Genomic DNA, 16,968 nt, shown 5'->3' with positions numbered 1-16,968 from the left:
CCAAATTGCCCCGCTTTGGCCAAAGCATAACGCTTAGGGTTCAAACGTGACACTTTTCTAGAACACCGTACAGAATATAACATCAAATTAAGGCTTTGTCTCCAGAAAGAACCCTAAACGCCCCAATTTGGCCAAAGCGGGGTGCTTTGGTTTTTTTTAATCATTCTAATTCAAAAACGCACCTACAACTGTTGTAAGGCATCGTTTGAATGCTGGATATGCATTTGTTCGTATTGCAGCGTATTTTTAACAATAACGATCACAAACACACTTTTGGATTATAACTGATTTAATAGGATTACAATTATACATAATTAATCTATATGTTGAACATCTGGGAAAAGATTATGTACAACGGGTGGGCACATTAGCCTTTCATATGCGTCAATTTGATCCTTGTATCTGTCATGCCAGGTTGCTGCCCCCTCAGTTTATTTTGAATTCCAAATTAAGTTCGTGGGAGGCATTGGGTAGGAACCTTCAAGTGTTACATAGATGAAATGTCCACTGTCGACGAACACAACCACAACCACTTGATGAGGCTCCTCAGCGTCATCCGGACCACCCAACAAAGGGAAAATTGTGTTGCTGCCACGAATGTGCAACGTGTGAACAATCAGCATATAATTTTTGGGCCCTTCCCTACCCACTCCCCCAAAATATATCCTGTTGTACAGCTCATCATATTGTCCTACATTTTCAGGATCGAAGACTTGCCTCCAAATACCCTCGTTTCGACGCATCTCCAACAAAAGTTGTCGCCAGATACTCATATACTTTCCTTGTTTCTGTGCTAACCCCACAGCTACCGATCGAAACCCATAGTGACCATCTGGTTTCACATCCTTTATCTTCGAGATGTATGGGAGAAACACTTTTGGAATTTGAGATCCATACTTCCCAATAGCTATTTCCGACTTAGGACCCAACATGATATTTGGGAAATCGGGGTGAAGGTCAAGCAGTTGTTTTTTCTGTGATGAGGATGATGCGTACGCGCTGTGACGAGGAAGATCGTACGAGCCGTCGAACTAACTTTCTTTGGACGGTATATACGAGCTTTTTCTTGTAGCTTCTACCTTCATTTGTTCTCGCGTCTTTAATGTTAGACGACCACGGGTGTTCATTTTAACAACAAAAGGTTTTTTGGTATTCTTTCCTGGCATGACAATTTCTTTAAATTTTTCCAGGTAGCTCTTTTTCACCTGAGGAGCTGTTGGATTGATTTGTTGTTTGAGTTTTTCAAACTCCGCGTCTACATTGATATCTTCAATCCCACTCCTTGTCGGTTGGAAGTCAAGCTTCTTCCAGAAACACGTCTATCGAATCCATTTGGATTTGCCCCCTATGAACGAAAACATATGGTAGTAAATTAGGTAGTGAAATCATAATAGCCAAGAGTCAATATGTAAACATACCATTTTTTCTAACTTTTCCAGATGACAAGCACATGGCAAACCACAACTGGTCCAAAGCTGGCAACCACAAGTTGAACCGTAGGCTCTCAACCCGCCTTCCTTACATCGTAGCCACGAAAGCCATAAGTTCAATAGCATATATTGAAACCTTTCGAACTACATTTGCAAGCATGGGGTGAGCTTTGTGGTGGTTCATTATTTTTCTAAGGCGTGTTTCAAAACTTCTTCTAATCTCCGTATGTTGTTTCTCAACAATATGTTCAACAAACCCCACAAGTTTAACCAGCGTGTTGCGATGACTTAAAAGTGACCTTTTAGCAATGCATGCATGGACTCGACTCTGTTGGTTGTAGTCTAGTGAAAGTTAAATGTCTTGTAAGTCCATGCAGTTACAAACTTTTCACGGTACGGATCCAACCATGATTTCTTCATATAGTCAAAAACCTCTAAAAATATAACCATAACTTGTTAGATGTGTATCTACGTATGTATGTATGTGAAAAAGTATTTAAAAAATTAACTCAGAAGTACTCACATTCATGACCAACTTCTTTCAGTTGTGCTTCAAGGTTTGCCATATTATACATGTGTATTTCCTCAGTGGAAGACTCGCACAATGTATTAAACGAACGAACAAATTCTTTCCACTCCTTCTCAGTGAATTTCAGCTTGCTATTCTTATTGATATTTTGATTAATATGGAACTGGCAAAGATACTTGTTCGCTTTTGGGAAAACTTGTTCACACGCGTTAATTAGCGCCAAGCCCCTGTCTGTTATGATGACACGCGGTTCCATACAGTCCACCGACATAGAGTTGATCCTCAACATAGACTTGATCCTCTCCAACACCATATGTAGTTTTCTGCCTTCTCTGAAGAAATTAATGCATGAGCAACCGAAAATGACTTGTTTGTCGATGTCATACCTATGACCTGCACAAACGAAAGAGTGTACAAGTTTGTTTTGTAGGTGGCGTCAATCGTGAGCACATGCGGGAACGCACACCACATAGTAAATGAAAGTGGGTGGACAAAGAAGATATCTTCAACTGCGTTCGCCATCTCATCTTCGCTCGTGTAATAGGTGAAATCTTTTTCGACGAGAAGGTTTTCGAGTTGTTGCATTGCAGATTCTCCGACCCTCTTTCCGACATTGATCTTCTGAACAACATTGCGTACATCTTTCGAAATAATCTTTTATCCGGGTTCTTTTTCGTTAACGTACGTCAGATGCTACGGTTTGGAATATCCTGCTCTGCCAGCTGCTAAATCAGTCTTTTATCATTCGAAGAAAGCCTTCTCGCATACGCGTGACCCTCTATGTTTTCAATAGGAGTGTGGTTGTGCCTCGCGTCCTTCACCCCTATCTTCCAAACAATTCCCTTTGTTTTTGTAAACCCTATCAACTAAAACGGGCAACCTGTTTTCTTGCTACATGTTTTCCTCACTATAGCTACACTCTTGTACTCCCCACCAAGACTACATTGAAACCAAATCTTGAAATTACTTCCTTTTTATTAGACCTTTTAATCACAATGACGTAGCCATTGTCCTTTCCCGTATTCTATACATAATCCACAAACTCATCACGTGACGAAAATTTCTGGTTGGTATCAGAAGAAAATCTAATTGGGTAATAGTATTCCTCATCCTACTCACCACCCTCTCCCTGGTCGGGATAGTCTTGTTGTACATAGCTAGGCTCACCACCGTAACCGTGGTCGGGATAGTCTTGTAGTACATAGCTCCGCTCACCACCGCAACTGGGGTCGAGATAGTCTTGTTGTACATAGCTCTGCTCACCACCATAACCGTGGTCGGGATACTTTGGCTGAATATGGATATTCAGCCTGAGGATACGGTTCACCTCTGTATCTGTAATCCGAATAGCCGTATTGTACGTCGGAGTCTTCCACAGGTACATTCAAGTCTAGCTCCACCGTATTGTCACGATAACGAATGCCAGATACAACCTCCTCCTCCCTCATGCTGGAAGGGATCGGTAGATCGTACGAGACAGAAATAGCGGCTCCCTCGTAAGAATCTGAAACAACGGACTCCTCAGAGTATTCACCGAAAATGTAGTTGCTAAACCACGACATTGTAATAACTGAAAAAAATGCTCTCCTCAACAGAATTTTCACAGTTCAAAACAAAAAACCCAACAGAACCTCAACCTCAATTTTTTGAAATGGATGAATTTTTTTTTTTTTTTTTTGAGGATACGAGCCAGAACGCATGGCCTGCCTCTTAAATGCATGAAATGGAGGTCGAAGCGTCGCGCTTTGGCCAAAGCGCGACGCTTAGGGTTCAAAACGTGACACTTTCTCCGACACCGTACAGAATATAAAATCTCGTCAAGTCTCATCACCCTTTGTCTGCAGATCGCACCCTAAAGGCCCCGCTTTGGCCAAAGCGGGGCGCTTCAACGTACAAAACAGGGATATCGTACACCATCACATCACCGGTTACTTGGAAAGCAGGCCAAAATGCCCCTCTTTGGCCAAAGCAGGGCGCCTTGGAGGTGTGAAACTAAGGTTTAGGGTGTGTGAATATTAAGGTCCTTTTTTAATTAAAATGGTTAGTTAAAGTGCATTACCTATGTGGCAGAGGGTTATGCACTTTTAGCTAGCTCATAACAACGGATGGTCTTACAACTGTGATTACCAAAGAACACTCCAAACATTTCCCCAACATAAAATTACATATTTGATGTGTTACTGAGATACATTAATCGACTTACAAAAATCCCGATCCTAACAAATCCCAATTTTTTTTTTTTTTTTACCAAAATCCTCTTTAATCGACATACAAAATACTCCATAATTAAATTTCCAAAATAGCACGGTCCCTTTATACAACAAAAGTAAAATGAATAATTGCCTTCATCGATGGTGAAGAACATCATTAATTGAGAACAAGAAATGGAATTTTAAAAACTAAAGTTGGCATGGAAGAACAATGATTGAAATCTGGAATATGTGTTTTTTTTCGCATCCTTAATGATTTTGGAATACTAGTGATAATGAACAAGGAAAATGGCAATGAAGGTGTTGCAACGGAATTGAACAACGTTGACTATGAGCAAGAATCCAAGTTGTAGTTTTGGGTCGAGTAGGAAGAACTAAGAATAGAATTGAAGAAGAATACCATAAGTAGTAACCGAAACAAAGACGAAGACTAGGATCAAACCTTACTCTTGGATATTTGTGGCCAATGAATACGAACACAATTTTGTAGACGGTGAAGTTTGAGTTTACAAGGTGATGTCATGTCAAAATAGTTGTATTTTATAATGGCTCATTCTATACACACCCCCCTCCTTCCTGATTACACCCCCCTTTGTGAGAGGAAAACTGTCAGTCCCACGCAGGCCCCACCTGTAAGTATGTGAGAGGAGGGGGGTGAAAAAAGTAAATAGGGGGGGGTGTAGAAAGTAGCACCCTTTTATAATAAATAGTGTTAGTTTTTAGCGTGTTAAACGTATTAAATCCATGTGTGTTTATATACTTAATACGTGTCATGATGTGTCGATTAACAGGTGTTACAAAGGGTTTAATGAAAGAAACTGAGGCGAAAAGCAGGTTTGGCAGGTTAACGAAGGATTTGGCGTGAAAGGAATCAACATCAAGTAAGCCTAGTGACATGCGGAAGCTTCCTAGCCATCCTCTACGACATGCTGTCACACCCCGACCGTGTAAAACAACAAACCGCGGCGGAAACGTCGGAGAGTGTCGTAACAGAATCAGTGTTTCATAACACATGGAATTTAAAGTATGGTTTCATTTATTTAATTGTTTACATTGTCTTGGAAATAACAGAAACATAACATGAATTAAACTGTCTTTCATAGTTTTAAGTCACTAAGGCCTAAGTCCGCATAAGTGTAGCACGATCATCATCAAACATTAGCTCCTGAAAACACATGTGAAAATAGGTACGTCAGCATAAAAATGTCTGTGAGGTACATAGGTTTTGTTGATGAACGATTCATGACTTGTAGTTAAAAGAAATGTTTAACAAAAAGTAGTCATGAACCTTATAAAAGTGTTTTCTTTTATAAAATCATATAAAAATCGATATGAAAATCAGATGGTAATAAAAGAAAGATGTATGGTTAAATGATTAACCAGACAAAATGAATTTGTATAAAATATGTCATTTGTAAAACAATGTCTTGTGAAAATATGTCATTTGTATAAAGTGTGTCATGTCTTTGTCGAAGTGGTTTAAATAACGCTACGATATGTTATATCATAAAAGCACTTATATATAGGAAGTACCGGTGGCGTATCCACCATGCTTTTATCATATCACACACGCCTCGTTATTTAAATCACTTATCAATAACCACCAAATATGTCTTGTTTAAACCGATGTCAAATGTCATGTGTGAACAATGTATAATGTCACAATATCAGTTATAAACCATGTCTTGTATAATCAAATGTCTTGTATGGTGAATAAAGAGTATTTACTCAAACCATATGTATAATGTCATGTATAATCAATTGTCATGTATGGTGAATAAAGAGTATTTACTCAAACCATATGTATAATGTCATGTATAATCAAATGTCATGTGAAACCAAATGTCATGTACAAAACAATTCTTTGAATAAACCAAAGTTTAAATCAAAAGTTATGTTTTGCAAAACCAATGCTTTATTTGATATAAACATTTATGTGGTTGTGTTATCACATACATTCAAGCCTTGAGACTGTCGGATAAACCCTTAACAAGTCAAAGGTTTATCAAAAATGTTTTCGGATTCTGTCATTCCCTACTTCCAAACAAACCTAGGAAGCGAGGAACGGGATTTGTCAAGTCCTATGGTACCATTACATACTACCGAGCGGCGTGATCAATGTTAATGAATGTATTCTTATCCCGTTAAACATACCAAATGTCATAACCAATGTAAGCATGTCATGTGAAAACCATGTACTAAGTATGCTAAGTAAACATACGAAGTAGAAATGTCCATGAAATCAATGTGCTAGCATGCTCAGTCAACCTACATAGCAGAAATGTAATGTAAATCAATGTGCCCATATGCTGAGTAAACATATGCAGCAAAAGTATCTATGAAATCAATGTGCTAGCATGCTCAGTCAACATACCTAGCAAAACATAATTGAAATCATGTACTACATATGTACTAGGTGAACATAGCAAGCATATGTCATGAAAAGCATGAAAGCATGAAAGTAACAATGTAGGAACATGTGTATCACCCCAAAATATTTGAAAGCGGTAAAAGAGGGGGACTATGTACTCACTTGAGATTGCAAGGTATCCTTGATCTAGTGAACTATCAAAGCTCGGGAAGTCAAGGAATCAAGTGGCACCTAGTATGGAATCACTTTGTTAATAATCGAGGCCTAAATCGGGAGATAGGATAGAATGAGGTCTTGTAAACCAAATGAGTGTTGGAACTCATATAATATGGTTTACAAAGCCTACATTCTGATTTGGAACCTATCCAAAGTGCTTACGACCCGTTAAGGTAGTTTACGCTGCTTTAACGCGTCATTTGCGCAAAAGCGCGTTCGGATGGTCTAACTAGCCCTATGATAAGTATTATATGCCGTAATATGTTTAATTATGTTCCATAATCAGTTTAGGTGTCAAAATTTTGGTTACATATGCTTAAAATGAACTTATGTGTAAAAAGGGCATTTTGGTCATTTGCCTAAGGCATATAAACTACCTATCATACAACTAATTAAACTAAGTGACCATAAGGTATAACCTCAGACGGTTATTCCCTATACAACTATGGTCACAATATATGTTTGGTCGGATCCTAACGATCGACCAAACGGGTCGGGTTCGAAAGTCTAAGCGGTTGTTTAGACCACTTGACTTACGACCCTAAATAAGTACTAAACTAGAAGTGACGAGTTAAACATGTTAAAACATGTTTAACTAAGTTAGAAAACTGATTTGGTATCAAAACAAAGTGTTTTGATACCCGAAAATAGTTTCGTCGCAAAATGCACATAATCGTGCATTTTGACCGAAACTTTGACTAGTCAACGTGGTAATCAGTAGGTATAGTCGCAAGGGACTATAACCATCATGATTACGCTCACGTTGCAAAGTTCAAACGAACTTTGTCTTGACTAAATCATGGTCAAAGCTGAAAGTCAAACACTGTCTGACTTTCTTGCTTGAAATAAATAAACAAAGCATGAAAGAACACTTACAAGTGTTCTAGGCTGGAAAAATGACTAAGAAAGCTCAAGTATGAGGCCTCCAACAAGTGTGATAGCCTCAATTAGAGCAGAGATGAAAGAATAAGGAATTGAGCAAAGAAGAATGAAGTTGGTCATGGGTATTTATAGGAAATCTTGATCCTTTAGATCTTTGCCATGTGTTTGTGTCATGATCAAGGAATGATCAAGACCCTACAATTATTAGGACCTGATTTGGGGGCTTGGAGAACACACAAACCAGCCCACAATACCGAAAAACCATGATCAAAACTAAGTTCAGCAGACTGTTTTGCTGATTCAATGAATCTGCCAGCACCAGCTCTCGCGCCCTGCGACAGATACATCAAGATCTATCGCGCCCCGCCTAGTACTTAAGGCCAGAAGTTTCAAAGTTTGGCAAAACAGGTCCCTGCATGCTCCAAACTTGTTTTTCGATGCGTTTAACCCCCCGTTAACCCATTTTCAAGGCTCTACAAGGATGTTACAGCATAGGGGACTTGAAATATGCTTGGAAATAACACGGATGTCGGTTCGTTTGGTCGTACGATCGCGTTTTTCGGTTAATTACGACGAAACTCGAACGGACGCGAAAACGATCCAAATTGCGCAATGAATGGTATTTTTGCATTCCTGTGAATGCATAATGTCTATCGCCTTCGTCAATCTGAAACGTAGCAAAAAACTGAATGAAACAAGGTTGTAGATGTTTAAGTATAAAACAATGGCATTATTGTAAATAAGGAAACTCTCCTTATGAATGCCCTATGTATAGTGGACTTAGGTTTCATTTTAGAAACTTTTGCCATTTTGTCACTCTTGGAGCTTTGAAGGTTAAAGAGAGATTATAGAGAGAGAAAGTAGCAAAGGAGAAGATTCAAGGTGTAAACATTGTCAAATCTTTCAATAGAATCATAGTTAATTACGTTCTTGTATTCGATCCACACACGTGCATGGATTCTACACGTCGTACGTGTCGTTTCGCAATCGTTTGGAAGTCAAAACCGGTCCTACAAGTGGTATCAGAGCAGGAGCTCGATTGCACGGATCAGATACGCAAGAATTCATGTGATTTCATCAGATTCAGATCCATTTTCGCATCGGATTTGTCAAAATTCTTCCTCTACTCATCTTCTACACTTTTTGACATAAAAATCCAAAATTAACGAGGTTTTCATGATTAGAATTTGCTGATTTTTTGATATTTTGTGGGAAAACCATTATTTTACAACCCTACAAAGTTTTCAGATCAAAATTCCAAGTATTTTGAGAGAAATCGAGGATTTTTTGTCCAAAAAAATATGATGTTCGTTGTTGTTTCTTGTTCATCCGGATGGCCATCCGTTGGATGACCATCCGGACATAAGTGCCATTCAAAAGGTAAGTGTTAAGCCATCTGTTTGGCTATTCATTCGTTCAGTTGATATATACATGCGTCGGATGGTCATCCGACACCTTTAAACCCATCCGAACGAGTATTCATTCGATAATTGTCAAATTCCATCCGACAAAGTGTAGTGAATATCAGACATATGTTCAGCGGCCCAATCATCTTCATTAAATCTGAAGTCATCACGTGATGTAGACCTGGCAAAACAAACCCATCCATTCTATTTTGGATTGATATGGGTATTTTAAATTTTAAGATGGGTTAAGATGGGCCAAACAAAATTAGTCACTAGGTTATGATGGGTTATGAAGTGATGGATAAAAAAAAGAGTAGGTCAAGATGGGTATGGGATAAAACCCAAGCGGGTCAGGATGAGTATAAGATAAAATCACTAAACTAATTACTACTCGTAGATCCCGTAGTACTCTCTCGTCGTTCTTCGTTTAAAAAAAAATTTAAAAAATAAAAAAAATCCAAAAAATAAAAAAAATTTCAAAAAAATCATAAAAATTCTTAAAAATCCAAAAAATTCTAAAAAGTAAAAAAAATCATAAAAATAAAAAAAATCTAAAAATATTAAAAATATTAAAAATTCCAAAAAATTCTAAAAAATCAAAAAAAATTCTAAAAATTATAAAAAATAAAAAAAATCCTAAAAATAAAAATCCTAAAAAACAAAAAAAGTCTAAAAAATCAAAAAATTTCTAAAAAATCAAAAAAAAAAAATCCAAAAAATCATAAAAATTCTAAAAAAACAAAAAATTCTAAATCATAAAAAATGTCTAAAAAAATAAAAAAATATTCTAAAAACTCCAAAAAAACCTAAAAATTCAAAAAAAATTCTAAAAAATCAAAAAAATTCTAAAAAATCATAAAAATTCTAAAAAATACAAAAAAAAAAATAAAAAAAAATCTAAAAAATCAGAAAAATTCTACATCAAAAAAAATCTAAAAAATATAAAAATTCTAAAAATTAAAAAAAATCTAATAAATCATATAAATTCTAAAAATCCAAAAAATTCTAAAAAATCAAAAAAGTTCTAATAAATCAAAAAATTCTAAAAAATCATAAAAATTCGAATTAATCAAAAAACTCATAAAAAATAAAAAATATTATAAAAATTGAAAAAACAATAAAAAATCAAAAACATCCTAAAAAACCAAAAAAAAAATCCTAGGAAACCAAAAAAATCAAAAAATTTCAAGAATCACGTTTATTAATAGTCAATCAAGATTGCGGCCCACTTATATTCAAGATAGATTGAAAGTTGTTGGAAGCATTTAATAAAAAGTGATGCGGCCCAATCAGAAGATAACATTCATTTTGTTATCACGTGTTAACTTTTAATAGTGACAGCCCATGTACTAAAGTATTGTCGGCTCATTTAATAGTGACAGCCCATGATAGGTTTGACAGCATTAAATCGTCTGGTCCAATTAAGAAAGTTGGTTGGTGAGTGGATGTGATATTTCAATATTATTCATTTGTTGTTCGGTCAAAGTAAATTTTTTTTTTTAACTGTCAACAAAAAACTCTTTTATTCATTCAACAGGTCAACAATAAGTTAACCCACACCAATTACATACACCAATTTACATGACATCCTACATACATTTCCTCGCTATATCAAACATACACCAATTTTCCCACGAGATTTCCTTCAAAACTGACAGACTACCAATCCAAAGAAAACTTAATTGCTTTATTTCAGTTGTCATACGGACCCAATTAGCTGGCTTATTATTAAAAACCCCATCATTCTGACTTCGCCAGATTACCCAAAGTGCCACTTGTATAACTGCATAAATTAGCTTTCTCCACTTTGCATTCCCTCGAACTTGTTTGTGCCATTCCAACAGGTCTTTCACGCCAAAAGCATAGATACTTGAGATCTTGCACCAATGTGAAATAAAATCCCAAACATATTGTGACACCTCGCAACATACGAACAAATGATCCGCGTCTTCCGCGTACAACCCACATATTTTACACCCAATCTGCCCATTGATCACGTTTCTTTGTGCTAACGCAACTAAAGTAGGCAATCGATCCAAGGAAATTCTCCATGACAGAAAATTAAGCTTTGATGGATTCCAATTGTTCCAAACAAAATCATTACCCAGATTCGTGAATCTAGCATGTTGTAGAAAATTCTTCAGACTTTTAACCGAAAAATTACCTGAACCATCAAGTTCCCAGCTCCAACGATCTTCGCCAACTCCCCTTGCGACCGCAAACAATTCAGCGGTCAGTGTTTGTACCACCCCCACTGCTTCCGATGTTGACGACAACCTTGACCAACAAAAGTTTAAAACCACTGCACCGTTTACATCCTTAAAGCGATCTGCAATAGTAGCATTTTTGACTCTTTCTAACTCAAACAGGACCGGGAACCGATGCTGCAAAGAACCGCCTTCTAACCACCTATCTTTCCAGAATGATATCTCGGTTGCTACCCCCGGTATCGCCCGGAAACAATCGTATAAACATAAACCATATTTCTCCATGTCACTAGAGATTTTAAAGACTTGTTTGCATGGTCCGGCAATCGTCATCTTCCTTGGAATCGGGTTCCATGCTCTTTCACTATGGTGTATGCTCCATATAACTTTCCGCCACAAACTTTCGGAGTCCGTCTTAAACCTCCACCACCATTTGGCAAGCATATCGAGATTCGCATCCTTTAAAGACCCAATCCCAACCCCGCCTAAATCTTTTGGTGTTATGACACTATCCCATGCTACCATGTTCATTTTACCTCTCTCCGGTGTTATACCCCAAAGGAATTCACGCTGTAATCTTTCGAGATGATCAATCACTTGAGATGGTGCTCTAAATAATGAAAAATAATACGTCAAAAGAGCATTAAGTACCGATTTTATAAGGGTTAACCTGCCTCCAAACGATAGTATTTTTGCCTTCCAAATAGCCAATCTCTTCTTGAATACGTCCACCACCGGTTGCCAATTTTTGACCAAATTCATGTTTGCTCCCACTTGAAGACCCAAATGTTTGAACGGTAAGCATCCTACTCTACACCCCAATGTATTCGCCATGTTTTGTACAACCTCTATGCCTACATTCACGCCAAACACACTACTCTTTGCAAGGCTTACCCGAAGGCCCGACGCTAGAAAGAAGCAACGTAGTATTCTCCTAGGGTTATGTACATTCTGTTCCGACCACCTCCCAACGAAGATAACATTGTCCGCATAAAGGAAGTGAGAAAGAACCGAACCTTGGTTTGCAAACCGCACCCCTTCATAGAGACCAAGTGCACATGCCTTCTTCATAACCCCAGTCAATGCTTCCATGACAATAATGAACAGAAACGGAGACATAGGATCTCCTTGTCTCAATCCTCTATAACACATAAACTCCTGCGTTGGTGACCCGTTTACCAATACCGATGCTTTAGCATTTATAACCGTGGCCATCACCCATTTTGTGAAAATTGGTGGGAACTTCATTTGCTCCAAAATACTCTCTAGAAAACCCCAATTTAGCGAATCGTATGCCTTTTCAATATCCGCTTTAAAGATAAAGCCTTCCTTTTTGCTCGCCTTCATCCAAGGAATTAACTCGTTTAAGATCAAAGGCCCATCCAAGATGCTCCTATTAGCTAAAAAAGCAGTTTGTTCTTCCGAAATTAGACTGTTTATGACTAATTTCAACCTGTTCACCAAGACCTTCGATATAACCTTATTAATGCTTCCAATAAGGCTGATCAACCTATAGTCACCCATACCATCAGGGTCATTACACTTGGGGATGAGAGCAATAAACGAGGAAGTACAACCGGATGAAATGGTTGCATTCCCCGAAAATTCCTCAAACACTTTGACAAAATCCTCCTGTAACGAACCCCAAAAACGTTTAACGAACCTGAAATTGATGCCATCTGGACCCGGTGCTTTTTCCCTTCCACAATCCCAAACAGCGTTTTTGATCTCCATAACTCAGAACGGGGCTGCCAACATCTCCCCATCCGCAGCTGAAATCTGTTTTAGGAACGGGCACTTCAGCCCTGGCCTAGTCGAAGCCGGCTCTAGGAATTTTTGTGCAAAAAATGAATATATAGAATCCTTGATCAACGGCGGATCGGTCACCCATATCCCGTTAGTCATGAGCCCATTAATTCGACTGGAGCTTTGATTCGCGTTTAGAATATTATGAAAGAAAGCCGTGTTCTCATCTCCATCTACGGCCCACTTTACTCTGGACCTTTGCTTCATATCCATCACTTTCACCCGATCCATCTCCATAATAAACTTTTTACACTCGGCCCTATTCTCCAACTCACTTGACGAAAGGGTCCGCTCCTCTGCTTGTAATTCCAAATTTTCCAACATTGCCATTTTTTCATTGTATACCAACTCCTTTTCTGCCTTAACACTCTTAACCCTTTCCTTTAACTTGAATTTAATCCATTTAAGCTTAACCGCAAGGCCCAAATCTGCCGCCCCATGGAACGAGAAACTTTCCAGGGACTGTTTAACGAACTCCATGATACCGGGCATGACTAACCAGGAGTTAAAAATCCTAGTTGGGATCAGCCCAAAGTCTTGTGGTACAACAGACATTAGGATTGGACAGTGATCCGAAACCATGTTAGACAACGTTACAACCGAAGCTCCCGACCATTTATTATAAAAATCCCTACACACCAAGTACCGGTCTAGCTTACTTTTATGGACCCCGTTATCCAAATGATAAGTGTACTTACGTCCACCCATTTGAAATTCCATCAGGTCTGCTGTTTCAATAAACCAATTAAAAAAGGCTGCATTTAACGCTACAAATTCTGAGTTAAACCGTTCCCCAGGTTCCCTGACATCATTGAAATCCCCACCGAACACCCACATACCCTGTAGTGACTGCTTGAGTATAACCAGTTCTTCCCATAAAGCTCTTCTTTCAATCGGATCGTTGTACGCATAAATATTTGCTATATTCAGTACTTCCCCCGTGTGTTTCAAGTTACCTTGTACCACAACAAACCTTTGCCCTTTTATAACCTCAGTACATTCGAATACATAAGGATCCCACATACTAATCAGGCCTCCTGACCTACCAACAACATCTACCGAAGCCGACTCAAACCGTGACCTTCCCCAAAATTTTCCAACTAAAAACTGTGACATACCCCCCAATTTCGTTTCCTGAATTGCTAAGAACTGAGCCCCATGAGATGTTTTCAATCCTCTAATCCAGTCTATTTTCCTTTGGTCCCTGACCCCCCTTAAATTAACTGACAAAAAATTCATTGTGCAACATTCTTTTCACCAATAATTAAACTACTCACCTATTCGTCAAATCCCCCAAGTTGGAATCCGACCACGACGCCGACATCCACCGTGTCCGCCGCTTCTTTCCTCGCTGCCTGATCAGTGTCTTCAATGTTGGTTGAGTTACCAATACTCTGTTCCATCCTTTCCCCATTCTTCGACTGCCCCTCGACGTCTGGAGGATCGCCGACCTCACCTACAGCTCCGTTATAAAAATTAGAGCCTGCCAGCTTGTTTAGCTCACCATGATCACCGCCTACCTCGTACATATCGTCTTTTAGATCAAAGGATCTTTCCAGATTCCTTATGTGAGTTTGTATTGGGTCCTCCCTATGACCTTCTTCTTCTGGATCCCCAACTTGTGGGCTTCTTGCATGCCTGGGCCGCTTCCTAGACTTAGGACATGGACCCTGGCCCAATTCATTAACATCCTCCCCAATATTATTCTCCACATGGTTCTTTCCTTGGGTCCCACTACTATCATTATTTTGTTTTTTGTTTAAAACCCCAGCCGCCACATTAATTGATTCTACACCAATGTTCTCATGCACACCTTGCATGGGAGGCGACGATTCCATATCCCGATTCTGTCCGATCGTTTCCTCTCCCATCTTCCCGTCCCCTGATTCACCCCTACCTTCGCCTTACCGGTTGGAGTCGCCACCAATTCCGACGACATCGCAGGCGATGGTTTTCTTACTTCCGACAATTCCTCAACCGCATCCTTCAACCATGGATTCAGTTCTTCACTCACCCAAACCTTGTATATCTTACCTCCCCATTCAACATTTATCACTTCCTCAACTAGTTTGCCAATCTCGGTTAAAATCTAACAACCACTATCCGAATTACCTGTCTCCGCCCATGAGAATTCCGACTCCCCAACTATTTTGCTGAAACACTCCCCCACCCTACTATACAAGCTGCTGGCTCTCAGATGTATTGGTACTCCGAAGATTTTAACCCAAACAAGACGATCATACTGTAGATCTTGACCTTTCCACAACGATACCGATTCAATAAACTGGCTCCACCCTTCTTTGATGTTTTCCATGAATTCCACCGCCTGTCCTTTGTCTTTGAACACCATCATACACTTCAATCCTCCAAGATACGAAACCGGATAGTTACCATACCCCCTACGTCCAACCTTCTTCTTATTTCTTTTAGTACACCTACACTTTTTAATTCTACTATCACAGCCCTTATCATGCAATGATCTGGATAAACTGCAATCCTTTCGTCCGTGACTACCGTCTTGTTTACCTTTGGTTGAGCCTCCTGTTTCCCTTTTACCACCTCTGAGTACGTCCTCCCTTCATTAGCAGGCCTGTACTCGTACACCGGTTTCTTCTGTGGCATCGAATCACCTTGTGGAACCATCAGACATTTCCTTTGATCATTCAAAGCTCCTTGATTATTACACAGGAACAACCTGTGATTCTTATCGAACTTCGCCACTGAAACGCTCACCTTCGCCTCGAATATGCAGGCCTTATTCATTCCTTGAAGTGTCGTCAGAACGTCATGCACCCCCTCGTAACGTACAAACCCAAAGTAGTTCCCCCTGGAATCTCTCTTCCGTGCGACATATGCATCCTTTATCACACCATATTGCTGAAAAGCCCTCCATAGTACCATCCTGGACACCCCCCAGGAAGGTTCGTGACATAAAATGTTGTAACCGTGTTCCGATCGAAAATAGGGAACCTCCCCATCTTCACCCCGGTGGAATCGAAATCCGAACAGCGAATGGAATCGTAAGAGAATCAGGATATAATGAAAAGGGTAGTATTACAAAATAATATGCAAACCCAGCCCACCTCGCACGCTATCCCAACTTTCTCCGCTTCGTCGAGCCGCCGGCAAAACGATTCCAGACAAAACAAAACCACAGTTCAACCTACACCCGGACAGGTGAATGGGATATCCGGTGAATCAGGTTAGAATGAAAGGTCAGCCAAGAATTGAAGCGACCTTGCACACTAACCCAACTGACCTTCTTCCGTCTAGCCTCCGGCGATAGGTTATTTTAGAGAGAGAGAGAGAGAGGAGCCTCGGTCAAAGTAAAATAGTTTTGAGATTCCTTGGTCAAATTGGAATCAAAGGGTTTTATGAAAAAGTAGCCAACAGCATAAATTCACTTGGACTTTTGTAACTTGACGGTTCAATTTTTTAAAAAAATGAGATATCTGTTGCATGTGAAAATTACTATTGCTTTTTAAGTTATGAACAACCCAATTACTATTGCTTTTTAAGTTCTTTTTCCATCATAATATAAACCATCGCTGTCGCCGGAAGCGCTCGACGATGAGGTTCATCTTGGAATAGCGTGCGAGGTTCCATGTTTCTCTTCTCGGTAGTGAATCGATGGTGACCTTTCTCTCTATTCTGGCTGTTAGTTACTCTATTCGCCTTTCGGGACGGTTCGTTTTCTTCTTTAGTCAGTCGTTGTTTCTTTCTTCAGTGTGGTTGGAGTTCTCTGGTTTCTTGATTGCTTAGTAGGTCTGTTATCGGTAGCGCCTATCGTTGATAGTTTAGCTAGATGGATACGAATCCTATTAACCTTTTAAAGATCCGCGTTTTCTCCTTCCCTGTTCTTTTTTCATGGCTCGAGGGGGTTTCAGGGGTTATTACGGAAAGGGTCAGTG

General features: G+C 39.2%; 2 protein-coding genes across 2 annotated transcripts; both read right to left on the bottom strand.

Annotated features, from left to right (window-relative positions):
- Positions 1-431: 431 nt before the first annotated feature.
- On the bottom strand, positions 432-932 carry LOC110870444. Its single transcript, XM_022119625.1, has one exon. The coding sequence runs from the start codon at positions 930-932 to the stop codon at positions 432-434; it is 501 nt and encodes a 166-aa protein (XP_021975317.1).
- Positions 933-12,988: 12,056 nt separating this feature from the next.
- LOC110870445 lies at positions 12,989-14,296 on the bottom strand. Its single transcript, XM_022119626.1, has one exon. The coding sequence runs from the start codon at positions 14,294-14,296 to the stop codon at positions 12,989-12,991; it is 1,308 nt and encodes a 435-aa protein (XP_021975318.1).
- Between the last annotated feature and the right edge of the window lie 2,672 nt (positions 14,297-16,968).

This window comes from Helianthus annuus, chromosome 8, assembly GCF_002127325.2.
Source record: "Helianthus annuus cultivar XRQ/B chromosome 8, HanXRQr2.0-SUNRISE, whole genome shotgun sequence".
Taxonomy (NCBI): domain Eukaryota; kingdom Viridiplantae; phylum Streptophyta; class Magnoliopsida; order Asterales; family Asteraceae; genus Helianthus; species Helianthus annuus.
The sequence above is the reverse complement of the archived record's forward strand: the minus strand, read 5'-3'. Positions and strand labels throughout refer to the sequence as shown.